Genomic DNA, 26,868 nt, shown 5'->3' with positions numbered 1-26,868 from the left:
TTTTTTTTGAGACAGTGTCTCCATGTAGCCCCAGCTCACCTGGAACTCACTATGTAGACCAGGCTGGCCTTGAACTCAGAGAGATCCACCTGCCTCTGCTTCCCAGTGCTGGAATTAAAGGCATGTGCCACCATACCCGGCATATTAGAGGATTTTTAAAGGATATAGTGTCAAGAAGATTCATTTAGGAATGGTATTGAAAAAGGGTTCAGTCATAAGCCCCAAATAAGGACAGGCTCAGCTGGACATGCAAATGAGCATCCGTAATTCACTGTGCAAAGGCGAAGTGCTGTGTTTAACAAGCGACTTTGTGCCGGCAGCAACTTCTCAGAAGGTATTGAATTTGGCCACTCTCAATGTCACAGCTACATAAAATCAGACTGATCCTCGATCAGAAAATGGGAAAGTTTCAGGTTTTTCGATTTAGCTTTCTCTACTGAAAAGCACATTCACAGACAATAATCCCCCCTTTCACTACCCACTTACATTTCATCTACAGAACTACCAAAAGGCCGCTGCTCAAACACAGCATTAATCGAGCCTGGCCCACATAACCTCAGGCAGCTATAAGCCACTGCAAGGTTCTAGTGTTAAATAAGGGTCTAAGGCCTACCTAATGTCACTTTCAAATAAGGAACTAAATAGAACAGAGATTTGGGGCCAATGAGGTGGCTCAGCGAGTAAAGGAGCTTGCAGCCAAGCCTGAAGACCTGAATTTAATTGCTGGAACCCACAGAGTAGAAGAACCATCTCTAGCAAGTTGTCCTCTGAGTTCTGCATCACACGTGCGTGCACACGCGCGTGCACACACACACACAGCTCTTCTTAATTTAATAAATGCAAAGGTTAATCATATCCTAATATTCATTTTCTTCAGATGTTTCACATTTCCTTTCCAGACCATCTTGTTAGAGCTACAACTTTAATATGTAGTTTGGTCTCATTTTACTGATAGGAAAACTAAGATAAAGAATGACAGCACATTTTCCAAGAGTACATCTCAGATAGGTAAAAAGAGTAACATGATCTTGGACAAATTATTTAAACTCTCTGAGCTTCCGGAATATACAGACTGATAAAGCAGCAATTTAACATTATCTATCTCATATAAAGAGCTGAGGACAGATCATAGTATACAACAAGAGGTCAATACTTGCTAGCTACCACTATAGTCATTAAATTGCCAAAGACCTGATTGCTCACAGGAAGTAGGACTCAAACTCCAGTCTAGCTGGCACAGAAATCTACGTTCTCTGCATGTTACCAGGCAAGACCTTTCACGAGCTTTGATCTACATTCAGTGCCAGGATGAACCACACTGGCGCCTAGGGCAAAAGAAAAACCAGTAATACTGATGTCTTTATGTAGAACCTTGAGATTTTTGCACTCATTTTGATTTTGTGAACTATGACATCACAGTATCACTGATCTCAACAACTGAGTTTTCAATGTCCTAAATTTCACACTTGATGCAAGTGCCTCCCTCTCCTCACCCAGTCCCAGCTCCAGTCTGTTATCACTGGTGGTTTCTGCACAGAAGAGCACATTGTAATGAGTTATTTCACAGCTGACTTTACAAACACTCTAGCATGGCTCACTCTGAACCTCTCAAGAGTCTGGCCTAAGGGATTGGTAAACAACTTTATGATTCCCAAAGAAGTGTGAGGTAACCTGAAAATATCAATTAATTTCAACTCCTGCCACAGATTCCAGTGCTTGCTACAGGTGCTGTCACATATAGTAGACAAGGGTAGACTGCGGTAAGTAACTCTTAATAATTCTTAAGCACCACATTAAAAAAAGATTACTCTGTGGAAGGTATTTAATAAGCCAAAGATACAGTTCTTCATTTCATGTTAAAACAATGCTAAAAAAGAGGGCTGTAGGAAAGACTGAAAGGCTATAGACGAGCCAGGTGTGGTGGTGTGCCTTTAATTTCAGCACTCAGGAGGCAGAGGCAGGTGGATCTCTGTGAGATTGAAGCCAGCCTGCTCTACATAGCGAGTTCCAGGCCAGCGGGGGCTACAGGGAGACCCTGTCTCAAAAAGACACACACAAATAAAACAAGACTGTAGACAAGTAGTTAGTTCTGCTCTCATCTTCCAGAAAGCCTGCACGCACAGGTTACTCTGCTGACTAGGGCACCAGCTAGAAGGAACCAGGCTGGCAGACAGCTTCAGCAGAACAGAAAGAGAAAGTGGTGTGCCCTGGATATTCCCTCTCCGAATTTCTTTGATCTGACACTGGCCCCTGCACACTAGTGAGTGTGCTAACAAGGTGATGAAAGGAGCAACCCTGAGTCAGCCATGACTTCAGAACACACCTTCCCAGGAACACCGCAGCACAGGCAATCAGGACTCACCAAGCAAGGTTCTGCAGGAGTCCCATGACTCTGACCTCCACTATGCACCTAAATTTGTTAGTAGGATAGCGAAGGCAACAGTCTTCTTGGATGGATTTTAGGTGCATGGACCACCAGCATCACTCCTAAACCTGGTGGAAAATTCTTAGCTGTTAAGGTTTATTACAGCTAGTGGACAAGGTTTGGCTAAAATGTAATACAAGCTTGTATTTTATAACATTTTGCATCCATAACAATGCGCTTTTAAATGTCATTTTCAGACACAAAGTCATTTTCAGATGTCATTTTCAGACAAAAGAATAACGGTAAAAATCACATCAGACCAACTTTCTTGTTTATAATCATTATAAAAAGGAAGTAAACCATGAGAAACCAGCATTTTACAGCTTTCCCCTCTGCAAAGGGCTCCCCAGCTCCAGCCATACAACAGAAAGAACATGCAAGCAGAGGATGCACGTCTTACCAGGTGGGAAACTAGGAACATTGGGAGCTGCAGAAGCTGCTGGAATGTGAACGGAGAAACCCTGGAAAAGGCAGGATTACAGGAGAAGTAGCTCAAAGCCTAACTACATCTGCATCTAATCCTTCAGTGGCTCCTGGCTATGTAGAAGCTGGAAGAGAACCCACAGCCCAAGAGGAAGAGAGAAGTGGCAGCTGAAAAGACAGGCCAGGCAGTTCTCGGTTGGAACTCAAGTCCTGCCAAATTAGAGGGGCTCCATAAAACACACCCCAGGCTTGGTTGGCCCTCACACTCCTCCATGGTCCTCCACAGGAACTACAGGCCATATCCCAGGACTAAGCTTTAATTGTAAGGGCAATCAGAAGCAGATCTACCCTAACAAAGCCTGAAACCAAGCCTCCATGGGATCAAAGTGATCTTAAATGAACCCACCTACTAAGTCAAAACTCAAGACTCTGGTGGAAGGAAAACGTCACCTGCAATGTCCTGGCGATAACTTAAAATGGAAGGAAATCAAATGTGGACCCACAGTCAAGAGAAGAGTGAACAGAAACAGCCACTGACAACCCAGACCTTACGAATCAACAGATGAGGACTTTAATTCTGATAAATATGTTCTCACAATAAGCATTTAATAAACTATGTAACTCATAACCTCACCTCTACCCAGCATCCTAGGAAACATGAGTTGCCCAGGATTTTTAATCAAAATGGGATTTGAGGTGGTTTATACTTGAAAGCCTGGAACAAACAACTTGAAAGTGATTAATTACATCCAAACTTAATTATATATTTACACCTCCCAGTAGGACAGGGAGAGAATAAAATGTCTTAACTTTCTGGAGTGAGAGGGCTTTATTAAGATCTGACAGCAACTATTTAGCAGCAGTAATTGAGTTTTATGCAAGATTGCACAGGTTCCCCTTGCCTGGCATCACAATCTGATCACAGACTGACAGGGGTCCTTAGGCTCCTAACAGTGAGAAAAAACAGTTGGGCTGTGCACAAAACCAATCTTTGAAACTACTTATCCTCATCTGTCACTGTGATCTTATCAAGCATTTCTATAATTTCTGTAAACAATCATTACGTTTTAGCTGAATCAGCAGCATAAGGCCATTTTAACAGTAGTCAGATACCTTCTACTCTAAAGCATTTTCTACCCATTCCCACCCTACCCCCTACAAAAGGAACTTGGCTCTGGCTTTGCTGTCTTAAATCCACTAAGCGATCTCAGGAATAAAAAGACAATCACATCCCCTGCATGCCTGGTATACTCTTTATAAACCTTTAAATGTTATAATACTTATTTACTATTTTGTGAGGATATTTACTGAACAAACTGGAATGCTGTGTTTTGGGGGTGGGTACTGAGAAGCATGCACGTACACATCACGTCTACTCACAACTTTGCTTAAGAGTCAGCAGAGGTTTGCACAGCATCTAGGAATGTGGCTCAGGGTCTCTGGTGAAGCTCTTGCCTTTCTGTGCTCACCAGTGCTGACCTCCCCCCCAGACACAGGCAGGCACTCTTTTCACAACTATTTTTGTTCCTGTTGGTCTCCCAAAAAGATGGCTTTGCTAATTTTCTCTCTTCTTCCTCAAGCTTATTTCCTTACAGCAGGGTTGGAAGGTACCTGAGGGACCCATCCAGAACTAGCCCCACAAGCAGTCGAGTCTATAAACGATCAACAAAGATCCAAGTACAGAAATTGGGCTGTTATTAAAAAAAAAAATCAGGATCTATATAGCCTTGGCTGGCCTGGAACTCACTATGTAGACCAGGCTGTCATCAAACTCACAGAGATCTGCCTGTTTCTGCATCCCAAGTGCTGGGATTCAAGGCATGAGCCACCATACCCTAGGCTGTTCCATTTTTGCAGTCTTCAGTATGTTCCCTTTTCCCTAGCAGGGTTTCTTCTACACACTGAAGGCAACCACACCTCCCAGACCTTGAGAGAGTTTGAGACTAGCAACTGGCAAAACTGCTTCCTCCTTAAAGCAAAGTTTAGTGTCCTTTCCAGTGTGCAGAAATTATTCTCCCCTAGAAACCTCCTTTCCATACCAGACCATATGCAGGCCAACATGTAGACCCTATGTGAAATTCTCCCTGTGTAAGCCACCAAGTCCAATTATATCCAACTAACTTGCCTCTCTGTATGATACCAGACAGATGCTGGGGAAGGAAATAAAACTGTCAAATGGAGAATCAATCTTACTAAGATGAAGCAGATAAGACATGTGACTATGTACTGAACTCTTTCAGTTCAAGGAACAAGTGTAGGGATTTCCTCAGAATTGAAACATTTCCTCCCAAAGGAAGGAGGGATGCTTCTAACAAAAAGCTAATGAAGCCTAACTGGGCCTGTGGTGCATGTGTTTAATCCCAGCACTTGGGAGGCAGAGGCAGGTGGAGTTGTATGAGTTTGAGGACAACCTGGCCTACATAGTGACTTCCAGGCCAGCCAGGGCTCCATAGTGAGACTTTGTCTCCCCACAAAACAAAAGAAGAAGCAGCAGCTAATGAAACTCACAAGGCATTAGAAGACCATAAAAGTTATAAGACTTGGGGCTGGAGAGATGACTCAGGGGTTAAGAGCACTGGTTGCTCTTGCAAAGGACCCAGGTTCAGTTCCCAGAACCCACATTGTAGCTAACAACCACCTGTAACTCCAGTTCCAGAAGATCTGATGCCCTCTTCTGGCCTCCACGAGCATTACATGCATGGGTACACTTAGATACATACAAGCAAAACACTCAAACACAAAAAAATTAAAAAATAAACTGAGGCTGGAGAGATGGCTCAGGGGTTAAGAGCACTGACTGCTCTTGCTGAAGTCCTGGGTTTGGTTCCCAGCACCCATGTGGTGTCTAAAAACCATCCATAACTCCAGTTCCGGGGAAGCCAACACCCTCTTCTAGCTCTGTGGGTACTGCATACACAGGTACACTTACATTTGTAGGCAACATACATACACATAAAATAAAAATAAAATAAATCAAAAATAATTTTTTTGAGTTATAAGATTTGTAAAGCACCATCCCAGGGTTGTAAAAACAATAAGCAGTTGCTGGGATGAGCAGATTCTCTTCGGTGGAGCTCGCTACAAGTCGGACAGAGAGCTCCAGGGACACAGCTCTTTATAGAGCTTGATACCCATGCTCGTGTGGACTTTCCAGTGTTGCCTTTGAGTCACCTGCATTCCTGTAAGCAAGCACTCATGGTTCACCAAGCTAGACAGGCTAAGGTGGAATCCTTTCTTTGGTCTGTCTTCAGTATCCTATCAGAGGTAAACAGACATTTGTTTCCATCATCCCCAGAAAAGTCACATAGGAGAACTCACTGCTGAGCAAGAACTATATACCAGGTACTCTAAGTACTGACCATGAAAAATGCCTAGACCTGGACCCCACAGCCTACTGAGAAAAAAAGCACATCACCAAATCACAGTGTAACAGGTTAACAGCCACAAGAGGGCTGAATAACGGAATAAAGCAACAGCCACACACCAGATGCCTCAAAGAGAGGAAACAAGACTTCAGTGGCCAACTCTGAGTTCCCTCCTTATGATCTCCAGTTGCTTCTCCACTCACAAAGGAAAACTCACCTCATTGGTTTTGGTTTTCCAGCTAAAAGCTAAGTGAATAGCCCATAATCAGTACATGAAATCTTTCATTTCCAATGCTATCTTAATTTCAATCCAAACAAACTATTGTTAAATTTTACTGTCACCACAGTTTAAAATTATTTTCAGTTTGTTGAAGAAAACTGTTTCTGACTTGGAAAAATATCTTGCTTGTGACATTAAAGATCCCAGTGTCAGAACTGACTCTATTGGAAAACATGGCACAATGATATGAGAAACAGGAAGGGCAGTTTTATATTATCAAACCTTATCTTTTCTAATATAAACAGAATGGATGTACCTTATTACCAAAATTTGTAACTAAGAAGAAAAAAATAATGATCAGCAAAAATTCTAGAGAAGCCATCTATGAAATTACCTCACACCCTTCCTCAAACAAGTACGTCAGGCTAGACTAGGTGGTTAAGGAAAAAGGGAAAAAAAAGAAAGACTTCTGAATCAAGAGCTGCCCTGTGTTTGCCAGTCCAATCCCTTCCTCATCTGTGTGGCACACCTAACAGGTCTGCCCCTCCTCATCCTACACAAATGTGTGCATCCCCTCCAGCACAGTCTCATGTTCAGAACTGGACTTTTAACCAGGAGCTATGACATTCGTATGATTATTAGAGTCACTTACAGTGGAATTGGCTATCTACTTGGCATAACTCAAAAACATGATCATAGCTAACATTTTGAGGAAAAGGTTCTAAGCTCATGTCTTAAACTGAAAAATATAAGAAAAAGTAGTCATAGTTGATATGTTTCAACTAGTCACTTACTAAAAAGTCCTTCATAATGATAAGCATAATGGTAAGATAGAAAGTTCTTACCAACCACTGACCTGATAGCCTCAAAGACTGTATCAGAAATGTCTACAACCAGTAACATTTCACCGAAGTATTAAAAATGTAAAAACAGTCCAATCCAACCTTGTCCAGCACCTTACTGTAGAAAAAGGAAGAATACGGAAGGGAAGACTTACTTGCAGTATCCTGTGCCATTGTGGTAAGTAATACAAGTTCCTTCATTTACACAGGGCTCTTGACCACCTCGACACTGCACTGCTGAAAACAGAAAGCAAACATGCATTAGAAATAAGGTTAGACATAAGGTTCTATAACCCTCAGGCACTGAAGTGGGATCCAAAGGAAAAATCATTCCTACGTCACATCTGATCTGAGTTTGTTTTTTTTAAAACTGATTCTTTGAGAACTTCATACAATGTATTTTTTTACTATATATATTTTTTATTTTTTTAGAAGAAGCATTTCATTACAGCTTTAACATACTCAATAACAGTTTCCAGAGCAAAGATACATCTCTTTCAAAAGTGGCTATAAAATTTTTAGGCTCACAGTTGAATTAATACAGTTATACAATAGTGAACTCAGTATAAACTCTGTAAGCATGCGTCTCTAATCTGTATGTATCTGATTATTACTAGTCATAATCAGTTGCACTTGGATCCTTGACACCTGTGTATGTCTATAAAGTCATCGGGTAGATTTTGATCATCTGCACCCTGTTCTACTTACCCCCCCCCCATCGTGTTCTCTATTTTTTTTCTCTTTTTAAAGGTCTATAATTTTTTATGCTTTTTTCACTCAACTATTAGCTTTGGGATTCTTAAAATACTTTTATTGAGTTTTGTGCATTTCATATAATAGATCTTAATCAAATTTAGACCCCTCCTCCATTCGCACCCCCTATAATCCCCCACCAGATTTCATGCAATCTGTCATATACATTAAGTCCTATCCAATCAAGCATTTGTACCCAGTGCAAGTTCATCCACTGGAGTCTAGTCAGCGTATCTAGAGTCACTCCCTTAAAGAAAATCTACTCTCCCTCACCCAGCAGTAATCAGTTGCCAATAGTTTCTTGGCTAGGGTTGGGGCCTTCTGCCCATTTCCCTAGTTCTATGCTGGGTTTTTGTCTGACTGAGTCAGCATGGGTCTTGTGCATGTTGTCACCATTGCTGCAAGTTCATATGCGCAAGTTCCCAAAGACCTGGAAGACTGTTTCCTTATGTTCATGCACCAGCCCTGGCTCTTACAATCCTTCTGTCCCCCTCTTCCACAATGTTCCCTTTGCCGTGGGTAGTTGAGGTTTAATACAGGAGTCCTATCCAGGGACAAGCACTCTGCTGTCTCTAAAATTTGCCAGTAGTGGTAAGGCCTATAATTTGTATTCCCCAAATGCTTTTGGGTGTGGGAGACGGAAAGCTAACACTAAAGGCCTTTTGAAAACTCATATGGAAACCTACTATAGAAGCTTCTTAAAATACATACACATACAATATAATAAGAGTTTAAATGGAGTTACCCTATAATAGGGATCCATTGGTCCTACCGGATAACACAGGTTAGCAAATAAAAAACCTAATGCCAGGAATGGGCTCCCTTTTTTGAAGCTATTGACCACAGGTCTCACAGACCCACAACAGTACAAGCTATTGTCCTTGCTCTTGGTTGGCCTCCAGAACTTGATGATAAGGCCCTATTCCTGGAGACACTACATATATGAGTCACAGAACAAGCACAAAGAAATCAAGCTGGTAGGTACTGACCTCAAAGCTTCATCCCTACTGGCTAGCTTGCTAGTGCTGGAAGGTGCTATTCATGCTACTAAAGGAAAAAAGTAATCATCAACCTTACCCAGCTGTGAATCCTGTGGCACAAATGTTATGAGAGTAACCAACCAATTTCCTGATTGGATTTAAGGTCGAAGTGGGCTCTAAGATGGAGCCATACCTGGCACTATTATCAGGGCCAAGAACCTGTGGCTAGACAGGTCACAGACCATAGGGGAGAGCCTAGTACAGCTGTTCTGCTACATAAGCATAGTAATTAAACTGACACCCAATGACTTGTTATACCCATAGATTACTGCACCTCTCAGCTCCCTTTAGAGTTTGCATCGGCTGCTCACCTTTGGGTTCCTATACTCATAGACATACAGAAACTCATCCCCAAAGTCTCCTCACACAGCTGCTTTTGTGGTCCTGCATGTTCCTAGGTCTCAGTGCCCAAGTCTCTCTGACAGTGACATCTCTCTCTCAGTGGCAGTAAGATCATTAAAGCTGTAATAACTATGACAGGTCATGATCATCTTGGGATTTGGATACTTCAGGTAAGTAATATAAGAATCCATCAGTTACTATTTAGGAAAACTTGAGTGGATAGTAGTTTGTCATATGAAGGAATTACTTAGCCTTCAGGTGAAGTTTTAATAAAACAATCCACTTCAGCAAAAAGTCAGAAGCATCAACTTTCATCAACAAGATCCAGAAAAAAGGAGAAACTGAATATATAGAGAAATGAATCTGTCATAATCTCTCATTTGAAAGGCTCACAACAAGCAAGGAGTGGATCATAACTAGAGATTATAAGAGAAAGGGGGGATTCAAGTAAACAAAATATAAGATAATGTTATATGTATGGGTAAAACATTCTCAAATTCTTATTCCCCTTTGAGAGACAAAGAAAAGGCAGTTTACCACTTAACTCTCCCCCACGTCAGACCACTGAGGGTTGAGGAACCACACTCTGCAAACTCCCACTGAGTTCATCCAGGAAGAAGTCTGCCTGGAAGCTGCTGTGCAGCTGCTCCACACGTAGAGTACCTTGATGATGAGCTGAAATTTTCTTCACCAAAATGCATAAAAAGAACCCTAACAGCAAGAAAGGTAAGATAGAACCTAGCCTAACAATCAAAACCAAAACTGAAGCTCATACACTTCTTGGAAGTTTATATCCAGGACTATCCCCTAAGCACCCTACATACATTATCTAATTCACTTTACAACCACACTAAGAAGAAGTTCATTTTGTCACGCTTATTCCACAGATGAGGACACAGGGTGAGCAAGTGGACAGTCTATCATCATTCCAGTGAGGTTAGAGAGCCAGAAATGGACTTAGGGTGTCTGGCCCCAGAGACTGCACTACTACAGAGACCAGCTACTTCCCACTACCATGGCAGAATAGCGACAGCATTCCCATTCGCCAGAAAGTGAAGCCGGGAGGTTAGTGGCTTCTTGAGGCATCTTCCCCTAGCTGGTGGGAGTACTGAGCCTGGGAGACAACCAGTCTCTAAGTCCAGCCCATCTCTGTAACAGCTGTTGAGATCACACAGGCACTCACTAGGCTGCCCATGGAACAGGCAGATTCAGGAAGAGGGTCATCTTCTCATCCACATCCCACTTCCCTGTAAGGCGCAAGTGCTCCCTCTTCCCACACTGATAAGCCCAATGCAACTACTATAATTAAAACAGTTAATGTCAGGTTATTTCCTCCATACTAAAGTTCTCAAACTGATTTTGTTTTTATTCTCTTTAGACACTTTTATTAGTTTTGGTGAGGACTTGTTAGCTTTTCTCTATTTGCTTTTTTCCCCTTCTCATTAAATAAAAAGGAAAACTTCTCAGTAAGGATAGACGTCCTGTAGGCACGGAGCAAGCCTGAGTTCTGTACCCCTGCTAGACTCCTCATACACTAAAAGACATCAGGAATCCTGAAACCTGCATCTACTGCAGGCGAGGCACAATTTCCCAGGGCAATATATGAACCAATCTGGGGTGGACTAAATGCCCCAAGAGTGCCCTGAGATCCAACAGTGAGTGGCACTTCTGTCATTAAAGGTACATTTAAAGGAGACTGGGGAGATGCTCAGTGGGTAAGAGCACTTGCTGTGTAAGCATGAGGACCTGAGTTTGAATCCTCAGCATTCACATAAAAAGCCAAGTGCAGTTGTACATGCCTGTAATCTCTGCATAAGGGAACGGGGAGTGGGGGTGGGGAACAGGCAGATCCCATGAGTTTGCTGGCCAGCCAGCCTGCTTCCAAAACTGAAAGGTGCTGGCTTAGTTTAAGACCCTATTTTGAAGTAGTAAAGTGGAGCGCGATGGAGGTGTCACCCATCCTCTGGTCTTAGCATGTGCACTCACAGGCACACACTCTCACACTCATGTGCACGTACCACACACAAACACACACGTATCACATACTATAATAAACAAACTTTTAAGAGGTACATAAAAAACATGCAACATACATGGAGAAATTTATCCAGAAGAGAATAAGGGCCCACAACCCATGACTCAGAATGCCACAGGTTGGGGGAAAAAAAAAAATCACAGCTTGTTCCTCTTAAGTGTCCTGGCAAATCATTACAGTGACAGATTCAGAGAATATAAACAACCCAAAGTCAATATGTGGTAATCAACCTAGCAAATAACTTTACAGCCTAGCCTTAGACAGCCAATGCAATTCAGTGACCAAAAAAGAGGAAGGCTTCTCAGGCTAATAATTAATGCTACCTGTTTGATTTGTGGGATCCTGCTACCTTGAACCTTCAACATTTACTAAGTCCAGTTCTCAAACTTCACTATGCATCAGAATCACCTGTAGGGTTGGTTCATTCAGAACGCTGGACTCAACCCCTGTACTTTCACACTAAGCAGGTCTAAAAGGGGCTAAGAATCTACAGCCCTAACAAGTTCCTCCATGATGCTGAGGACACAGGTCTGAGGAGCCTCATATTTGACAATAGATAAATAGTGTAAATAAATACACTAAGATGCAAGTGTCCACTCTAAGAAATCTCCTAAACCATTTAATCCACCAAAGAACTGAACGATCCCAGGGGTAACAGACAACCTGCATAAACAAAAGAAACATAAAGTAATTTGAGACTCAAGCCTTTATTCTAGGGCAATTTCTAAGTGAATACTATAATAATTCACCATATAAAAAGAAGTTAAAACTTTGGTCAACCAATGTGATGTGAGATTGGAAAGAGCCAAGGGTCTGTTTCCCAATGTGAAACATTTCAATCTAGCCACTTAAGTGCAAATATAAATGCATCACGTTTGTAAAGGGAAAATGAAATGTTCAGTCTAATCAGAGAGCTGAGGCTTTTAGGGAGTCTAAGACTTTTGTTCCCAAATTTTCTTTTTAAGCTGCACAGTCAGCCGAGTGAACTCAATCTCACATACTGTGTCTGTATCTGTCCACACAGCCCCACAAAAAAGAAAAAAAAAAATACAAGAAGTCAGTTTCTTATCTCAAGCTCCATCACCTGGCAATATGACCCAATTTAAACACCAGCTACCAACATCAAACACAGTGCACTGTTTGGAAACCAGCTTTCAGAACACAGAGCACCTACTATGTGCACAGATACAGGCCTTGATGCCAGGAATATCAAGATCAACAAAATAAGTCTCTATCCTCACAAACCTTACCTTTTAGGAAAACACAAAGAACAAAAGACTACATAAATAAAGCCATACTAGACAGTGATACATTCTGCAAGAATCAAAACAGTACCCAGTACTGGGGACACACCAGTCACAAAGGCCAGGTGTGCTGACCTGCTTGAGATAGTGTGTAGTTTTGAAAGGTCTGTCTGAGCAAGGATTCTGAGTTGAGTCTGAAGTGAACAAGCGCTGTAAGAAGAAGAAGAGGACACAAGCACATAGACTGACCCTGAGGAAGGAATTAAACAGCTAGCCCAGGCCCACCTGGCTAGGGATTATGAAGCAAGGAGACAGTCACAGTTACAGGAGACAGGCAGGGAGTAGGTCACCAAAGGCCTGGACAGAGTCACAGCTGCCTCCTCAAGTGGAAGAGAAAACTACTGTGCTGTTTAAGCAGGTAAACTTCAAGCGAAAGTGGCACAATTTAATATAGAATGTGGTATCAATAAATGGAACTAATCCCTTCTGTTTGCCATCACCAGCCATCTACTAAAAAGACTAAAAATGGACCAAGCCAAGCTCACCACCCTTCTTTTTAAAAGACAGTAAAGGTGATTCCCGAAAAGTATGATAAACAGTGGGCATGAGCAAAAATGCTTCTCCACCTATGAGTAAGGCCCTCAGCTTAGCACTACATGGAAGTTCACCATGAAGGAAAGTCTGGCCACACGATCCTCACAACCTCCTGAAGGGGAGTGAGAGGTGGAACAAGGAAAAAGCAGCACACCCAAATGACACTAGAGGAAATAGGAGGGTAAAAATTATTTTATTAGATGCCTTACATTTACCCACTTGATATTGCTCTCAGAATCTATCCACAAAGACCCTTTAAGAAACACAGCACTGCCTTTGTTGCAATTCAGTCCAGACAAGGCCCCAGTGTTTATTCAGGTTTATCAGTCTCCACTGTATACAAACACTACAAACAACAAAATAAGTTGTCGTTGATTTTTACCAGGTCCAGTGGACCAGGAATTTATCTTTTGAGGAACCAGCTAAAGGTGTCCCAGACTTAAAGGACTCCTCCTTGCAATTTCCTGGGTTTTCCAGCATTTTCGGAGCCATGCCAGCAATGTAAAAGCCTCCCTTTGTTTTAAGAATCTCGCTAACATGAGTAATTAAGTCTGGTACCCCAGACGGTGTAATCTGAGCAGCCTTCAATGTGTTTCACTTGTCGCACTGACATGTAATCGTTTTAAACTGGCATTACTTGTTGCTTTGTAGCCTCTTCAAATAAGCCTCTGTCTGTTGTCTGCCTCACATGATTCCTTTCATATCCTGGCCCTCTGTCTGCAGTGTGGACATCCACTGCTCCCTCAGACATTTTAAAGCCTTGAATGGCTGGAGTTCCTAAACTATGTGAAGAAGAGTTACACAGGGCCCTTTTTTTTTTCTTCAACGTTTATGCAAATTTCAAGTAGCAGTGTTTGAGATGAAGTCTGGGCTGTGCCTTGGACTTGGCTGTGTCTGATCTGTTGCTTCTGGCCCAGGGCCTCTGGAAGAAGCGCAGATGAACACAGCGAGGCTTTCTAAAATGACTGCTTGCATTATTACCCAAAATAGGAGAACCGAGGGCAGACAGGGAGACACCAGGGATCTACAGTAATTCTCATAGCACCCTGCAATTTCATGCAACAAATATCTCCCTTAAGTTTTTTTATTTCATTTTTTTGAGATCAAGCCATTAAAAAAAAAAACTCCAAACAAAAAAATGTGTGGAAGCTTTAGATCCCAAGTGGTACATTTAAATAAAAACAGAGAAGAACATCTGTCTCCTTCCTCAAAATTAGTCTTGATAATAAGGAAAAAAAAAAAAAAAGCAGTAATGGAAACATCAATTTTATTTTCCCAACAATGTGACAAGGATTTTTGTGTTCTCCACAGAGATCACCCAAGAGAAAACCTGTTTCCTACCCGAGGAATGCTTACACAAGGTCCAGAGATAAAAGGTGAAGTTACAGGGCCCAGCCAAACAGTGCGGCTTTCTAAAAACTAAGAGGGTTTTGTTGTTGTTGGGGTTTTTTTGTTTTTTGGGTTTTTTTTTTATTACTTCTAGAATTTTCTCTTCTTTTTTGACAGCCTTTCACACTGTAGCTCAGGCTGGCCTGGAAAGTACTATGTAATGCAGGCTGGCCTTGAACTCGTGAGCAATCCTCTTGCCTCTGTTCTCTCAAGTACTAGAATTACAGAGATGAGCCACCGTCCAACACCTAGAATTTTCATTTTACATAGAAATTCATTCCTATGAGTTAATAAACCTAGAATAATCCTTGATTTTAAAAACTGCAATTTTTTCTTATCTCATACTAGATTTTTTGCAAAAAAAAAAAAAATCATCAATTTGCTGTGTCATCCTGGAATTCGTTATGCAATGTTTTTTCCCTTTTTTTGCCTTTCTGACTTTTTCAAGAATATAGAAAATAATTCAAACTTCAATTTGTGAGTTAAAGTAAATGAGTTCAGCGGGGTAAATTTCAACTGCATTTTGAAGTTTAAACTGGTGCATCTGTACATAGAACTACTATTAAAAATCACAAAGTTTGAAGACCCCACATACAAACCAGAATGTGGCCCTCTACGAACCATCATCTCTATGTTCCTTCGGCCTAAACAGCTTCCTTTCCCCTTCCATCTCATTCCTCTCTTCCCTCCATTTTGCTAATTCCTACTTGCATTTGAAATCAGGGAGTACAGCCTTCCTTAAGGAGCACCCAAAAACCCTCCAGCCCGGTTTAAGGTAGCTCACGCTGGCACAGAAGCAGGTGGTGCTCCTGCTCACTCACGTGCCTCTCACCCTCACCTCTCTGGACCTCCTCTCTGGACCTCAGTAACCAGGGCTGGCACAAACAGCTTGTCTCTGCATGCCCAGGTGGCAGCAGGTGCTCAGTACTCACCAGGATATCCAGCAAACTAAATATCCGAGCCAAAAACCTATTAACAGACTCAACAGTCAACTTACATGCTTAAAATGTTCTAAGGCTTTGATTTTACCCAAATGAGACTCTAAGGCTAATTTTACTTTTGAAATAATAAGATAAAATAAAAAGAAGAAAATGACAGAAGCTTCTTGCCTTTAACAAGACAAAAAGTTGAGGAAGTAAAACTGTGCTTTTCTGATCTTGACAAAACTAAAACACCTTCCAATGTTCTTGTAAGTGAAAATATTCCTGCCCCAGCTCCCTGTGATAGCAATGTATATTAAGGGGGAATACAAATTGACTGAAAGAGGTAAACAGGCCTGGAGATAGCCCAGTGGTTAAGTGCTCATAACTGCTCTTACAGAGGACTCCAGTTAGATTCCCAGCACCCAACTGAGGTGCTCACAACTACCAGTAGCTCCAGCTCCAGGGGATCAGAAGCCTCTGGCCTCCCAGGCACGTGCATTCACAAGCAGATATCCACACACAGACACACACATATATACATAATTAAAAATAATAAAAACCTTTTAAAAAGGAAAGAATTTGAACAAAAGCCCAAATAATTTACATCTAAACAGCAAATGAAAAAAGCTCAATAGCACAAATTCCAAGGAAATGGTGAAAGAAGGTGGCAGGTGTGGCGAGCACTGCTTCCCCTGAGTAACCTCACTGACACATCCACAGAACAATAGGGCCAATGTGACCCAAAGAAGCCCCAATGTGAGTAGAAATCTCCAGCCCTTCAGAAGATGACACTGACTGAAACAGTCACAGGATTTACATGCCCATGAGGTTCAAGAGCTCGGCTCCTTCCAAGGAAGGAGCTCCCCCACACCTAGAAGTTAAATTATTCTCTACAGTAAGCACTGTGCACTTATATGACACTTAGTGCTCAGAAGGGCCAGTCTGAGGTGTTGCAACTATTACCGTCTGTCTGTTCTGTTCTGTTACCTGTACCTATACTCTTGTATCTAGGCAGATTTTGCCTGTTACCAATTTCCTACACTTTCAGTAAACCCTTCCATTTTCAAGTTTTTTAAAAACCATTTTGTTAAGTGCAACTTAATCTTTTTAAAGCCCTTCATTTTAAATAGAAGCATTTAAATACCCTTGCTGGAAAAAAATTATTAATATATATAATTTTCTTGAAACATCCCCCCAAAAGAAGCAAAGTGAACTTTTAGCTTAAATGGCTCAGGGTACTTTTAAATGAAGAAGACAGTGTCTAGTGTTTCTGAATTAGAGTTAAGACTCCCAAAAACAAAGTCTTAAGAGACACAGCTATATTAAAAATAGAAAAACCTGGGGGTTGGAGAGATGGCTCAATGATTAAGAGCACTGGCTGCTCTAGCAGAGGACCTGGGGTTCAGTTCCCAGGACCCACATGGCGGCTAACAACTGTCCATAACTCCAGTTCCGGGGGGATCCGACACCCTCTTCTAATTTCCACCAGCACTGCACAATATGGGTGCACTTACATACAAGCAGGCAATATACTCATACACAAAATAAAAATAATTTTTTTTAAAAAAAATGGAAAGACCTGTAATTGTTAAATGTCATCACATAAAATTGTGACGATTTCCCAAAACCAAGCAGGGAAAATCCAGAACCAGTCTCAGATTTCCTCACCAGCAGCCATCTCACAGTCTTTTTTAAAAGCCCCTGGGTGGTGGGAATGAAGGCTATTTCACAAGATGCAGAGTTGGGCAGAGGAGTCGCCAGAATACCATGACTGATATACGAATGGTGAGCAGGAGTCAGGCAGTACCCATAAAGTCTAACTACTTTCTGACTGTTCTGACTTATAAGTTTGCAGAGGGTCACTTCTGTATGATAATCTGGTCACAGAGGCTCTATACCTACAGCCCCAAACAAACCCTATTCACCCACGCACAGTATTAAACCCTGACACTCCTGTACATGTTGCTGAGAATTTCCTAAATCCAAGAGTTTCCAAAGGTCCCATATCCTTGGCCCATATCTGTTACTTCAAATCAGCACAGACACAAGCACCATGAGAAAAATGTCTAAATCTGGAGGTGTAAATGCGTATCATTCCCACTGCCAGTGAATATATCTGAAGCCAAAACCCCTGGACCAGAAGAAGACAGACGGCAGGAAAACACCAAGTCTTTATTTTGTATGAAGGGGGAAGAACACATAATATACAGCCCCAAATTTCTATCCTTAGTCTTACTTCTCAATGTCTCCATTTAATTTCCAAGTTTAAGTTAACCCACATCAGCATAGTGTGGACAATAGGAAAAAAAAAAAAAAAAAAGTTAACAGTACACACCTAAGGGCAGTCAATGGCCTCGATGTCCAGTGAGTCCCTCTGCAAACCCCAGTCCTCCAATCTGTCTTTTTACTATGCTTCCTTTCCTTGTGAATGAGTCAAAGTAAGAATTTACCTCCGGGACCACTCAGATTTCTGGAGAGTTGTGACAGCCATTTTAACGAAAGCAGCCCTGAGCACACTAACAAAAGTCGGAATCTTGCCCATTCTTGCTTATCCAATGGTCACTGGATGAGCACGGGCAGCAGAGGCAGTACACTGCAGACAGTCCATGTGTGTTCAAGCACAGGAGCTCAAAGGAGCTTTCTCCATTTGCAGCAATGCCCAATTTAGAAGCCCAAAATGCTGCCCTTGATGTTTTCCTTAGGTCTAGAGAGGCCAAAAGATGACTCCGTGACACCTTCAGCATTGAGGTCTCGGAAAGGCCACAAAAAACAACATAAACTAAGTTAAAATTTAAGGTAAGTTCTGTAAGAGGTGTTGCCCCCTCCACCCCCACTTCACATGAACAAGTCATCAATTCCCTGAAGGATTTTTCTGTGTTTGCAAGCGGCCTCCTCCCATTTCATCATGTCCCTTTGCCATTCCTCCTGTCTGGAGCCTAGAAGAGGTCCAGAGGAATACAGATGCTGAACCAGGGCCACACAAGCCACGTCCACTCCACCCAGCATCAACCTAGCCATGAGGACAGGCATGGGCAGTGCTGAGGAAATGTCTGCCAAACTGAATGGGCAAAGGAGACCAGCAATTTTCTATCTCCCACCAAGAGAATGATAAACAAGCTCTTAATTTCCCACAGGGCAAAAAGAAAACCTGCAAAATGATAGTTTATTATAGTCTTTTAAGGACACAGATATTTTAGAGGAGATATTTTAATCCCTTTTGTTTATCACTCTCAAAATTCTCTCCTCAATAAATTCATTCCACTTTGGGGACATGGGAGTGAGATGCATGCTGAACAAGAGGGATTTACAGACGGCGTTTTACCAGTTACACCACTCCAGGCCCAGTGGGAATGTCCGTCCCACCATCACCTCATCACATTACGGGATTAAGTCCTTTGGAAAACCAGTGTTTAAAGCAAGCAACCCTGAGTTCATGCAAAGAGATAAAGGATTTGGTAACTGAGGTTGTTAGTGCAGTGCTGGTGATTAAATGACATGCCTCCTCCTCCCCACTAAAGTACATATTACCTCATTGAAAATATTAAAACCAAGACATTGTAATGATTTTGGCTATGAGCCGGAATATGTTTCCATGGAAAATCTCAAATACTCTAAGTTTTGTATTTTTAAAAAAACAATCAGGCAAATCAAGTATCCAGTTCCCTCCTGCCCCAACAATATAGCCTGGCTTTAGAACTGTTAAGTCTATCATTTAGACAAGTTTACAGTTTCAAGCACAGTGAATTTCTGCAGTGCTCACACAACTGCATAGGAAATAACCCCAAACCAGCAAGCAACTGGTAACCTCAAGGAGTCACTCTGATGATACCTAAGTCGCATGGCTGGCTATTAGCTTTGCAGTGAAATGAAAGTCAAAAGCGCCCACTCTGCCCACAGACGGAGCTGGTGTTGACTGAGCACCATGAAGCAACCAACACAGGTCACAGACAGCACTCCACAGGATGTGTTATGACTAGCAGCCTAGCTTCTGATGGGCAGGGACTCTGGGCTATTTTCACCCACATTCCTCCACCCAAGCCTACAAGTATTTGGTGACCTATGCGAACACTATGGCCAAGAAGTAAACCGGAAAGTCAGCTGACAACTCTCATGTGGGACTGTAGTCTGAGAAGGCTGACCATACCCAGATCAAATGCACAAGGACAATGCCATAGTAGAATACCTTCCTTCGTATTTCACACAAATAATCTCCCTTAATCCCCACAGCAACCCAACAAGGCATGCAAATTGATATTAGCACCATTTTGCTGAAGAGGAAACTGCAGCTCAAAAAATAAGAGACTTGCCCAAAGTCATTCAAAGCAAGGGGCCCAAATCAGGGTTAAAACATGTTTTTTATCTACTGATCCTGCACTGGGTACAACAAAAAAAGCATGCTATCTCTTGTGTCCTACAAACTCGCACAGTACACATTTGTGACTACAACAGTTGCAAACAGATACCCACCCACATATCAGCCATGCACATGAAAAACAATTATGCTTAAAAACAAAACAAACAAACAAAAAAAACAGCTAAAAACCATATGCTTATGAGAACCAGGACTGAGTTCCCAGGACAAGAGGGGCTGTCAATATTGTATTCCAGACCCATCCTTGACATGGGGCCCCGGTAAGTGATACCCATTCATTCACCCACCCCCAAAACAAGAGAATCCCACTTTGGAAAACATGTCAACTCAGGGAAACAAAGCACAACAAAGTACCTTCTGAGTTAAAAGAATGACTAAAATCGTAAAGTTTTTTTGTTTTTCTTTTAAATAAAATTATAACTAGATACCATTTCTTCTCACTAATAGAAAATCATTTTAAAAAGAAGAGGAAGTTAAGGGTTAGAGACAGCGCCAGCTCCTAAGAACAATGGCACCTTATCTTGACAAGACTTTACTCTTAAAATATGTGACCCGCCAGGTGTGGTGGTGCACGCCTTTAATCTCAGCACTCGGGAGGCAGAGGCAGGGGGATCTCTGTGAGTTCAAGGCCAGCCTGGTCTGCATAGTAAGCTCCAGGACAGCTGTCTCAAAAAGACCAAAAAAAAAAAAAAAAAAAAAATTGTGACCCTATTAACAGTAAGCAGTCATCATCATTGGATCAGACAGGTCATTATTCAAACAATTAGATATAAATACCTCCCCAAAACACATCTGCAGTTAAGTTAATGAAAACTGAACCACTAAACAGGAAAAACGTGGCCTGCTACTCAGAGAAGGTGAGTAATGACTAATGTGGTAAACCAAAAATGCCATAAGGAACAGGATATTTTCTTCATCTGGTCAGTTTTTGTCCAACTAAAAGAATCAACGAAGACAGAAAAAAGACAAGTCTACCTTTCCAAATCAAAAACTATGTTGATACATGGCCTTAATGGTGTTGGGTCCTAAGAAACCTTAACTCACTCTATGGGGCCCAGAACTCCTGACTCTTATTTTCCAAAGACAAAGGTATAAATTTCACTACTACAGTTTGATATGTTATCCCATAATATACAACCTTGCTTCATGTCTGCAGTCCTTAGGAACTATACAAAATAATGTTAAAACAGAACACTCTTTTTCTTTCTTTATGGCATTTTTAAGGCTATCTGACAACACATAGTAACCCTGGACTTTGGATTGGCTGATGAATTAAAATGAAGTTTTAAACTACGCTATTTCTATTTTTAAAGTTTTTTGAAAAGTGATACACTCTATAAATAAACATTCTGCCAAATTCAAGAAATAATGACAAAAATCTAAGGAAAAAAAAAAACAAACTTTTGTGAAGTCTCAGCCCAAAAATCTGGCAGGGAGGAGGGCTACAATGAAGAAAGAAAGGAAGTGGGCAACTTCTTCTTATGCATCTAAGCCCCACTTCTGAACAACAGCTGTCTTTGCTCAGCTGGAGAAAAACCACAGGACTGGGAAGACCTCACTTCATGTACTGTTCCTCCTTATGTTAAAAGGACACTGTTGACTCACCCTCAGTAGGACATGCACTTGGTTTAACTTGTTTTTCCAGTAACAGTAATGAGCTGAGTTGCTCTAATATTGAAATGATTTGCATTCCCACAACTGAAGACATGTTTGGAAATACCTACCTGTACAGCACACCCGTCACTAAGACTGTAGTTGGGGAGTTGCATTCCACATTATAATTTGCTTTCCAATTTCACCACAAACAGTGACTAGTGTTATTCCCTTCTGTTTCATCACAAAATTGGAAATTCTTCCAATGACCAAGCTAATCTTTCATTGCATCTGCTCAGTATCCCATTACTTCAGCTAATCCCCACAGTCCTGAGCTTCCAACTCTGAAATGCAATGAGCTGTCTGTTTTTCTTATTTCTGGTTATATGTCCTGTTCAACTCTGGTGGTTCTGCAAAAGGGCCACAACAAATCTGCAACCTTTGTGAGCTAGTACTACCATTCGTTCGGCAGGACCCCAAGTCTGGTATGTTACTGCTCTATTTTGTCATGTCTAGCTTACTCTCCAGTTGGCTGAAAGAACTTTTTTGAATCAGTAAACACTGACCAAACCTTAATTCTGGATTATGAACCAGGCTAGTCACCATAATGGAGGGAAGGCTTAATCACATCAAACACTAACCCAGACCATAAACACAAAAGTTGTTAATTCTCCTTTCTAAAAATCAAAAATCATATTCTCTCAAGGACAAATTCAACTTCATTCACATACATATTTATCTTTTCCACCCAGAAACACAGCCTTTTAATTCAAAACACTAATCAAAAATTACTTTGCGGAGGGCATCAGAAACACTGGGAGTAGGAAGAGAGTCTGTTGAATGAGAGCGCCAACAGCTTTCAGCATTAAACTCTTCCATTTTCATTCTGGATCAGTGGTCTGCAAAACAAGGTATGTTTATCCCAGAGGTAGGGGAGGTACAAGACCATCCAGTGCGGTGCCAAGAGGAACTTTAAAACACCTACATATCTATAGCAAAAAACACATGAGTAAGCTTTACTAAGAGTGTATGCACATGCTCACAGATGCACACACATACAGATATGGCTTACTGCGTGTACATTTGCATAATTTATAAATATTTATTTGCTCATTTACAAAAAGTCCATGCTCAAAACAAAATGTTTTTCTGGGGGTTTATTTCTTTTTAAGTTTGGAGGCACCTACCTGCTTTACCCCCACATTTCACAAACTAGAATATGCATTTTCCTTGAGAGTATACAACACATCAGGAAAATGCAAAGAGACTAGATAATTATGGCTACCGTCTTAGCATCTCTATTTTACTCTTGCAGATATATCCAACCTTTTGACATTGTGACATGGCACTGTCATCTACAAATTTCACTTCAAGAATCACACAACCAAGTTACCAACTTAAAAAGAAAAATCTCATAATGTTTCAATTAAGTTTAGGATTTGGTGCTAGGCCACATTCATAGCTGACCCATGGGTTGGGAACACCTGTAAGAGAAAGGTTCACTTTTCCCTGTAATCAGGGCTCTGTCAGACAACTCTGGTGAATGTTACAGGATGAAGGAGATTATGACCCAGGTCCTTTGCTTGGCTCTGTCATCAAAAGCCAAGGACTTGTCAGGGGTAGTGGTGTATAACTTTAATCCCAGAACCCAAGAGGCAGAGGTGGCCAAACCTCTATGAGATCGAGGCTGGTCTACATAGCAAATTGAAGGCCAGCTGGGGCTATGGGGAGACCCTCAAAAACAAAACAAACAAGGGCTAGAGAGATGGCTCAGCCGTAGAACACTGGTTGTTTTTACAGAAGACCCAGGTTCAAATCCCAGCACCCACATGGCACATAATAACTCTCTGTAACTCCAGTTCCAGGGGATCTTACAGCCTCTTCTGTCCTCTGAGGGCACTGCACGACACGGGTGCACTTACCTACATGCAGGCATAACACTCATACACATAAAATAAAAATGATAAAATATTTATTTAAAAAAACAAACGAAAGAACAAAGGCTTCTTTCTTGAAGATCTCAGGTTTCTTCTTACCCAGTATTATGCTCAGAAATCCAGATTTTCTTCCCATCCATCCCTGCTTCATGTCAAGCACACATGATTCTTCCAGCCAATGTACTACCACACCTCTCCACCAACCACAGCTGCCTGCTTCCCTCCCCAATGAGGCCTCGGCTGTATTCCCTCAACATCTAGGGACTGTTTGCAAGACACTAAGAAGCACTTGCCAGAAGGGTTTCTAAGTATTCCCAAGATATCAGCAGTTCTTATTACTTCTGGACAGACTGCAAGTACCTTTGTCTACACTGCTCAGGGCAGTATCTGTATGAAGAACCAATACAGTCATCACCGCATCCAGCCGACAAGCCACAGCCCTGCCTCCAGATCAGCAACAGGAACCAAAATGACCCTTCTAATGAAGATACACAGTATAGCAAAAGAAAAATGAGGCTCACCATGCCAGCGAAGCAGGCTATGAGGGAAAGAGCTCTGCAATCAGCAAAGACAAAATGAGGAACTGGGGAACTCCCTGGTGGGCTGCCCCCTGACTCAAAACAGCCATGGCCACTCTGCCAAAATAATTAGTGATTACAGGAGCTAATAAAGAAACATTACACAGCCCACACCGTTAGCTCGTGTTATCATGTTCATTCCATCAAGTACACCAGAACTCCCTGGAGAAATGTTACATCTTTATCTGCAAATGGTGGGGCTCCAGGGCGGGATTTTCACCTGCTCAGAGCAGGCTGGGGTTCAACTTCCCTTTTCAGGTTCTGTCAACATCTCTAAAGGTTCCACAGTGCATTTCCCATCGCATGAAAGATAAGATTCAATTCCCAGGCATTCCTGGCACTTTTAAGGGAGTAGCTTGGCACAGGAGTGGGGACTCAGGCTTTGTGTGGCTGCTGTTTTCATGCTCTTGAAAGCAACTTCCCTAAGACCTAAATTTTCCAATCTGTTAAAAACAGTCCTGCATAACTTCTGGTTCTGTAACCAACAAAGCAGTAGCTTGCAAATACTATTATGGTGACCTAGAATAAGAAACATCCTTAACTTCAGAACTCTGTATCCACACACAATGTGTACATACTGAAACCAAAATCTGAAGAAATGTTGTACTTATCCTTACTATGGGACACTGTCTATTCCAGCCCACTTTTTCCTACAGCATGCTGTTTGAGACCCATCAAACTGGCTCCATAACCAATGAGTGAGCACACTCCACAAGTTAAAAACACTGGGCTGGAACCAGAGAGTAAAGGGTGTGGTGGCAGTCAGAGTAGTGTGACCAATAACTAGTCATATAATCTTGGGTAAGTTACCAAGCTTTTCAAAGTTCATCATCTTGTACATCAAGATTAAAATACTAGAGTTTTTTAACGATTAAATGAGATGGGGCCTTCAGAGCACACACTGTTTAGAAGAGAATACACACTAATCAAGCTATGCTAGTGACTAGCAATATTGTTGATACTAAGTGCAAAGTTTCTAAAAGAAAGCAAAGTGAGTAGAAGGAGACTGGCAGAAAGAACAGATCCACTTCTATATACCACTAACCAGCAGGGCTGACAGCAGGCTAACCCTGCCCTGTGTAACTGCAGCCTCACATATGAAGGAGATTTTAATGTTTTCTTCAAAAATCCCTACCAATTCTAACAGTGCCCAGTGCCTGACAGGCACTTACATAACAGTTGAAAAAAGAATGAGTGAATGAATGAATGAATGAATGGATGGATGGATGGATGGAAGGAATGAAGTGCTGTGAAGAGATATGAACCAACAACTCCATTATTCAGCACAGGGAGAAACTTCTAGAAATAATGCCAAATGTATTTGTTGTCAGTTTTTATCTAAGCACATACCCTGGGTTCACTCTGTCCTCACCAGGCCTTCCGGAAAGCAGACTCAGGGTGCTTCCTCAAATTCTACAGCAGTTCTCAAAAAACAAACGAGGTCTCACAGCCGATCCCCACACGGTCCTCTTAGCCCCAGCCACAACAGCCAAGCTCTGCCAGTACTCATCTTGTGTTTGACCATTTGTCAAAACAATGAGACCTCATCAAGCATCTGTTTTGTACAAAGATATACACTTCAGAAAGAAAGCAACCAAATGTTAAAACGCCAAAGCTAAGGTTCACAGTCTGTTGATAGACTAAGAATACTACATTGAGCCAATTCTTCAACAGAAATCATGGAGAAGCTCAGTAATTTGTATAAAACCCCAAGTTTCCCAAAAGGTACCTTAGTCAGAAGCCCTGCAGTGCCAACAGACTCGAATCAGAGACGATTCAGAGAAAATACAGTGGTTTTTATGAAGAGGCTGGAGAGTATATCCTCCTTCCACCATGGAAGGGATTTCTAAACTACTTTCCAGGAGTAAATGGTACATTTTTAAAGCACACTCCCACACTTCTGCCAAGAAAGCAGTGGTGGAGTTCTACAGAGGAACAAGGCTTTGCTATCCCTAACTCACCCTGGTCCTCATAAAGCAAGTCTGCATGAGGTCTCACAGTCTGCCTCAGCATCTATAAACATATGGCCTGATCTCTGCAGAAGGCACTGATGTACCTGTAAGTGCTTTACAAACTACTGTTATCGTCTCAGCATGCAAATGAATCCCTGTGAATGGATTCCTTCACTCCCACTCATCGTGACCCATTAGAAAGTGTTCATAGGCGACATGGTAGCAGTTGTGACAAAATCATAAACGAGAAGCAGCATGTCACAGAAGGAAAGAAATGAGGCTTTTTAAATGACCTACAATGCACTGGCCCTCCTATTGAGTAGGGATGGCACAGTGTTTAAGGGAAAAATAAGACATAACGATGAATTAATTCAAAAACCTCTCAAAGGGGTATGTTTAAAAGAAGTCTGGGAGCAAGGGGGTAGGAAAGGGCTGTGTTTTTGTCAGGTCTGACTGGGCCTTTGCAATGGCTACACTGTCTTTTCATGTGGCCCTAAAGAAATAGCTGAGCAATTACTGTTGTTGATAATGATGAGCAGATGCTGATGAGATGATTGCTCACCAACAGTTCTCAGACTCCGGTCTTGTGTAACTGGGTGTGTCAATCTATGTCACTCCACAGATGGTTATTAAGCTAGTTACAACTTCCCTAAATCTATCTTTCAGGAGGCCTGAGCAGCTTTCTGGATAGCTAGTCTCTGCCAACTGAGAAGAGATCTGATAATAAACAACTTTTTTGAAAAAATAGTTCCAAAGTCTATTGCTCCTCTCTCTCTCTCTCTCTCTCTCTCTCTCTCTCTCTCTCTGTCTCTACACACACACACACACACACACACACACA

General features: G+C 41.8%; 1 protein-coding gene across 2 annotated transcripts in view; it reads right to left on the bottom strand.

Moving 5' to 3' along the window:
- Notch2 (notch receptor 2) overlaps positions 1-26,868 on the bottom strand; it is a 156,731-nt gene that overhangs the window by 108,102 nt on the left and 21,761 nt on the right. Inside the window, exon 3 of one of the 2 annotated variants that reach the window (XM_029562266.1) lies at positions 7,431-7,512. In XM_029562266.1, the coding sequence (XP_029418126.1) occupies positions 7,431-7,512 (82 nt within the window). The remainder of the gene's footprint in view (positions 1-7,430; positions 7,513-26,868) is intronic. The other variant, XM_029562267.1, reaches the window with a different exon arrangement.

The sequence above is a fragment of the Nannospalax galili genome, unplaced genomic scaffold, assembly GCF_000622305.1.
Source record: "Nannospalax galili isolate Female #2095 unplaced genomic scaffold, S.galili_v1.0 scaffold455, whole genome shotgun sequence".
NCBI classification, from domain to species: Eukaryota; Metazoa; Chordata; class Mammalia; order Rodentia; family Spalacidae; genus Nannospalax; species Nannospalax galili.
This window is presented reverse-complemented; position numbering and strand designations above follow the sequence as displayed.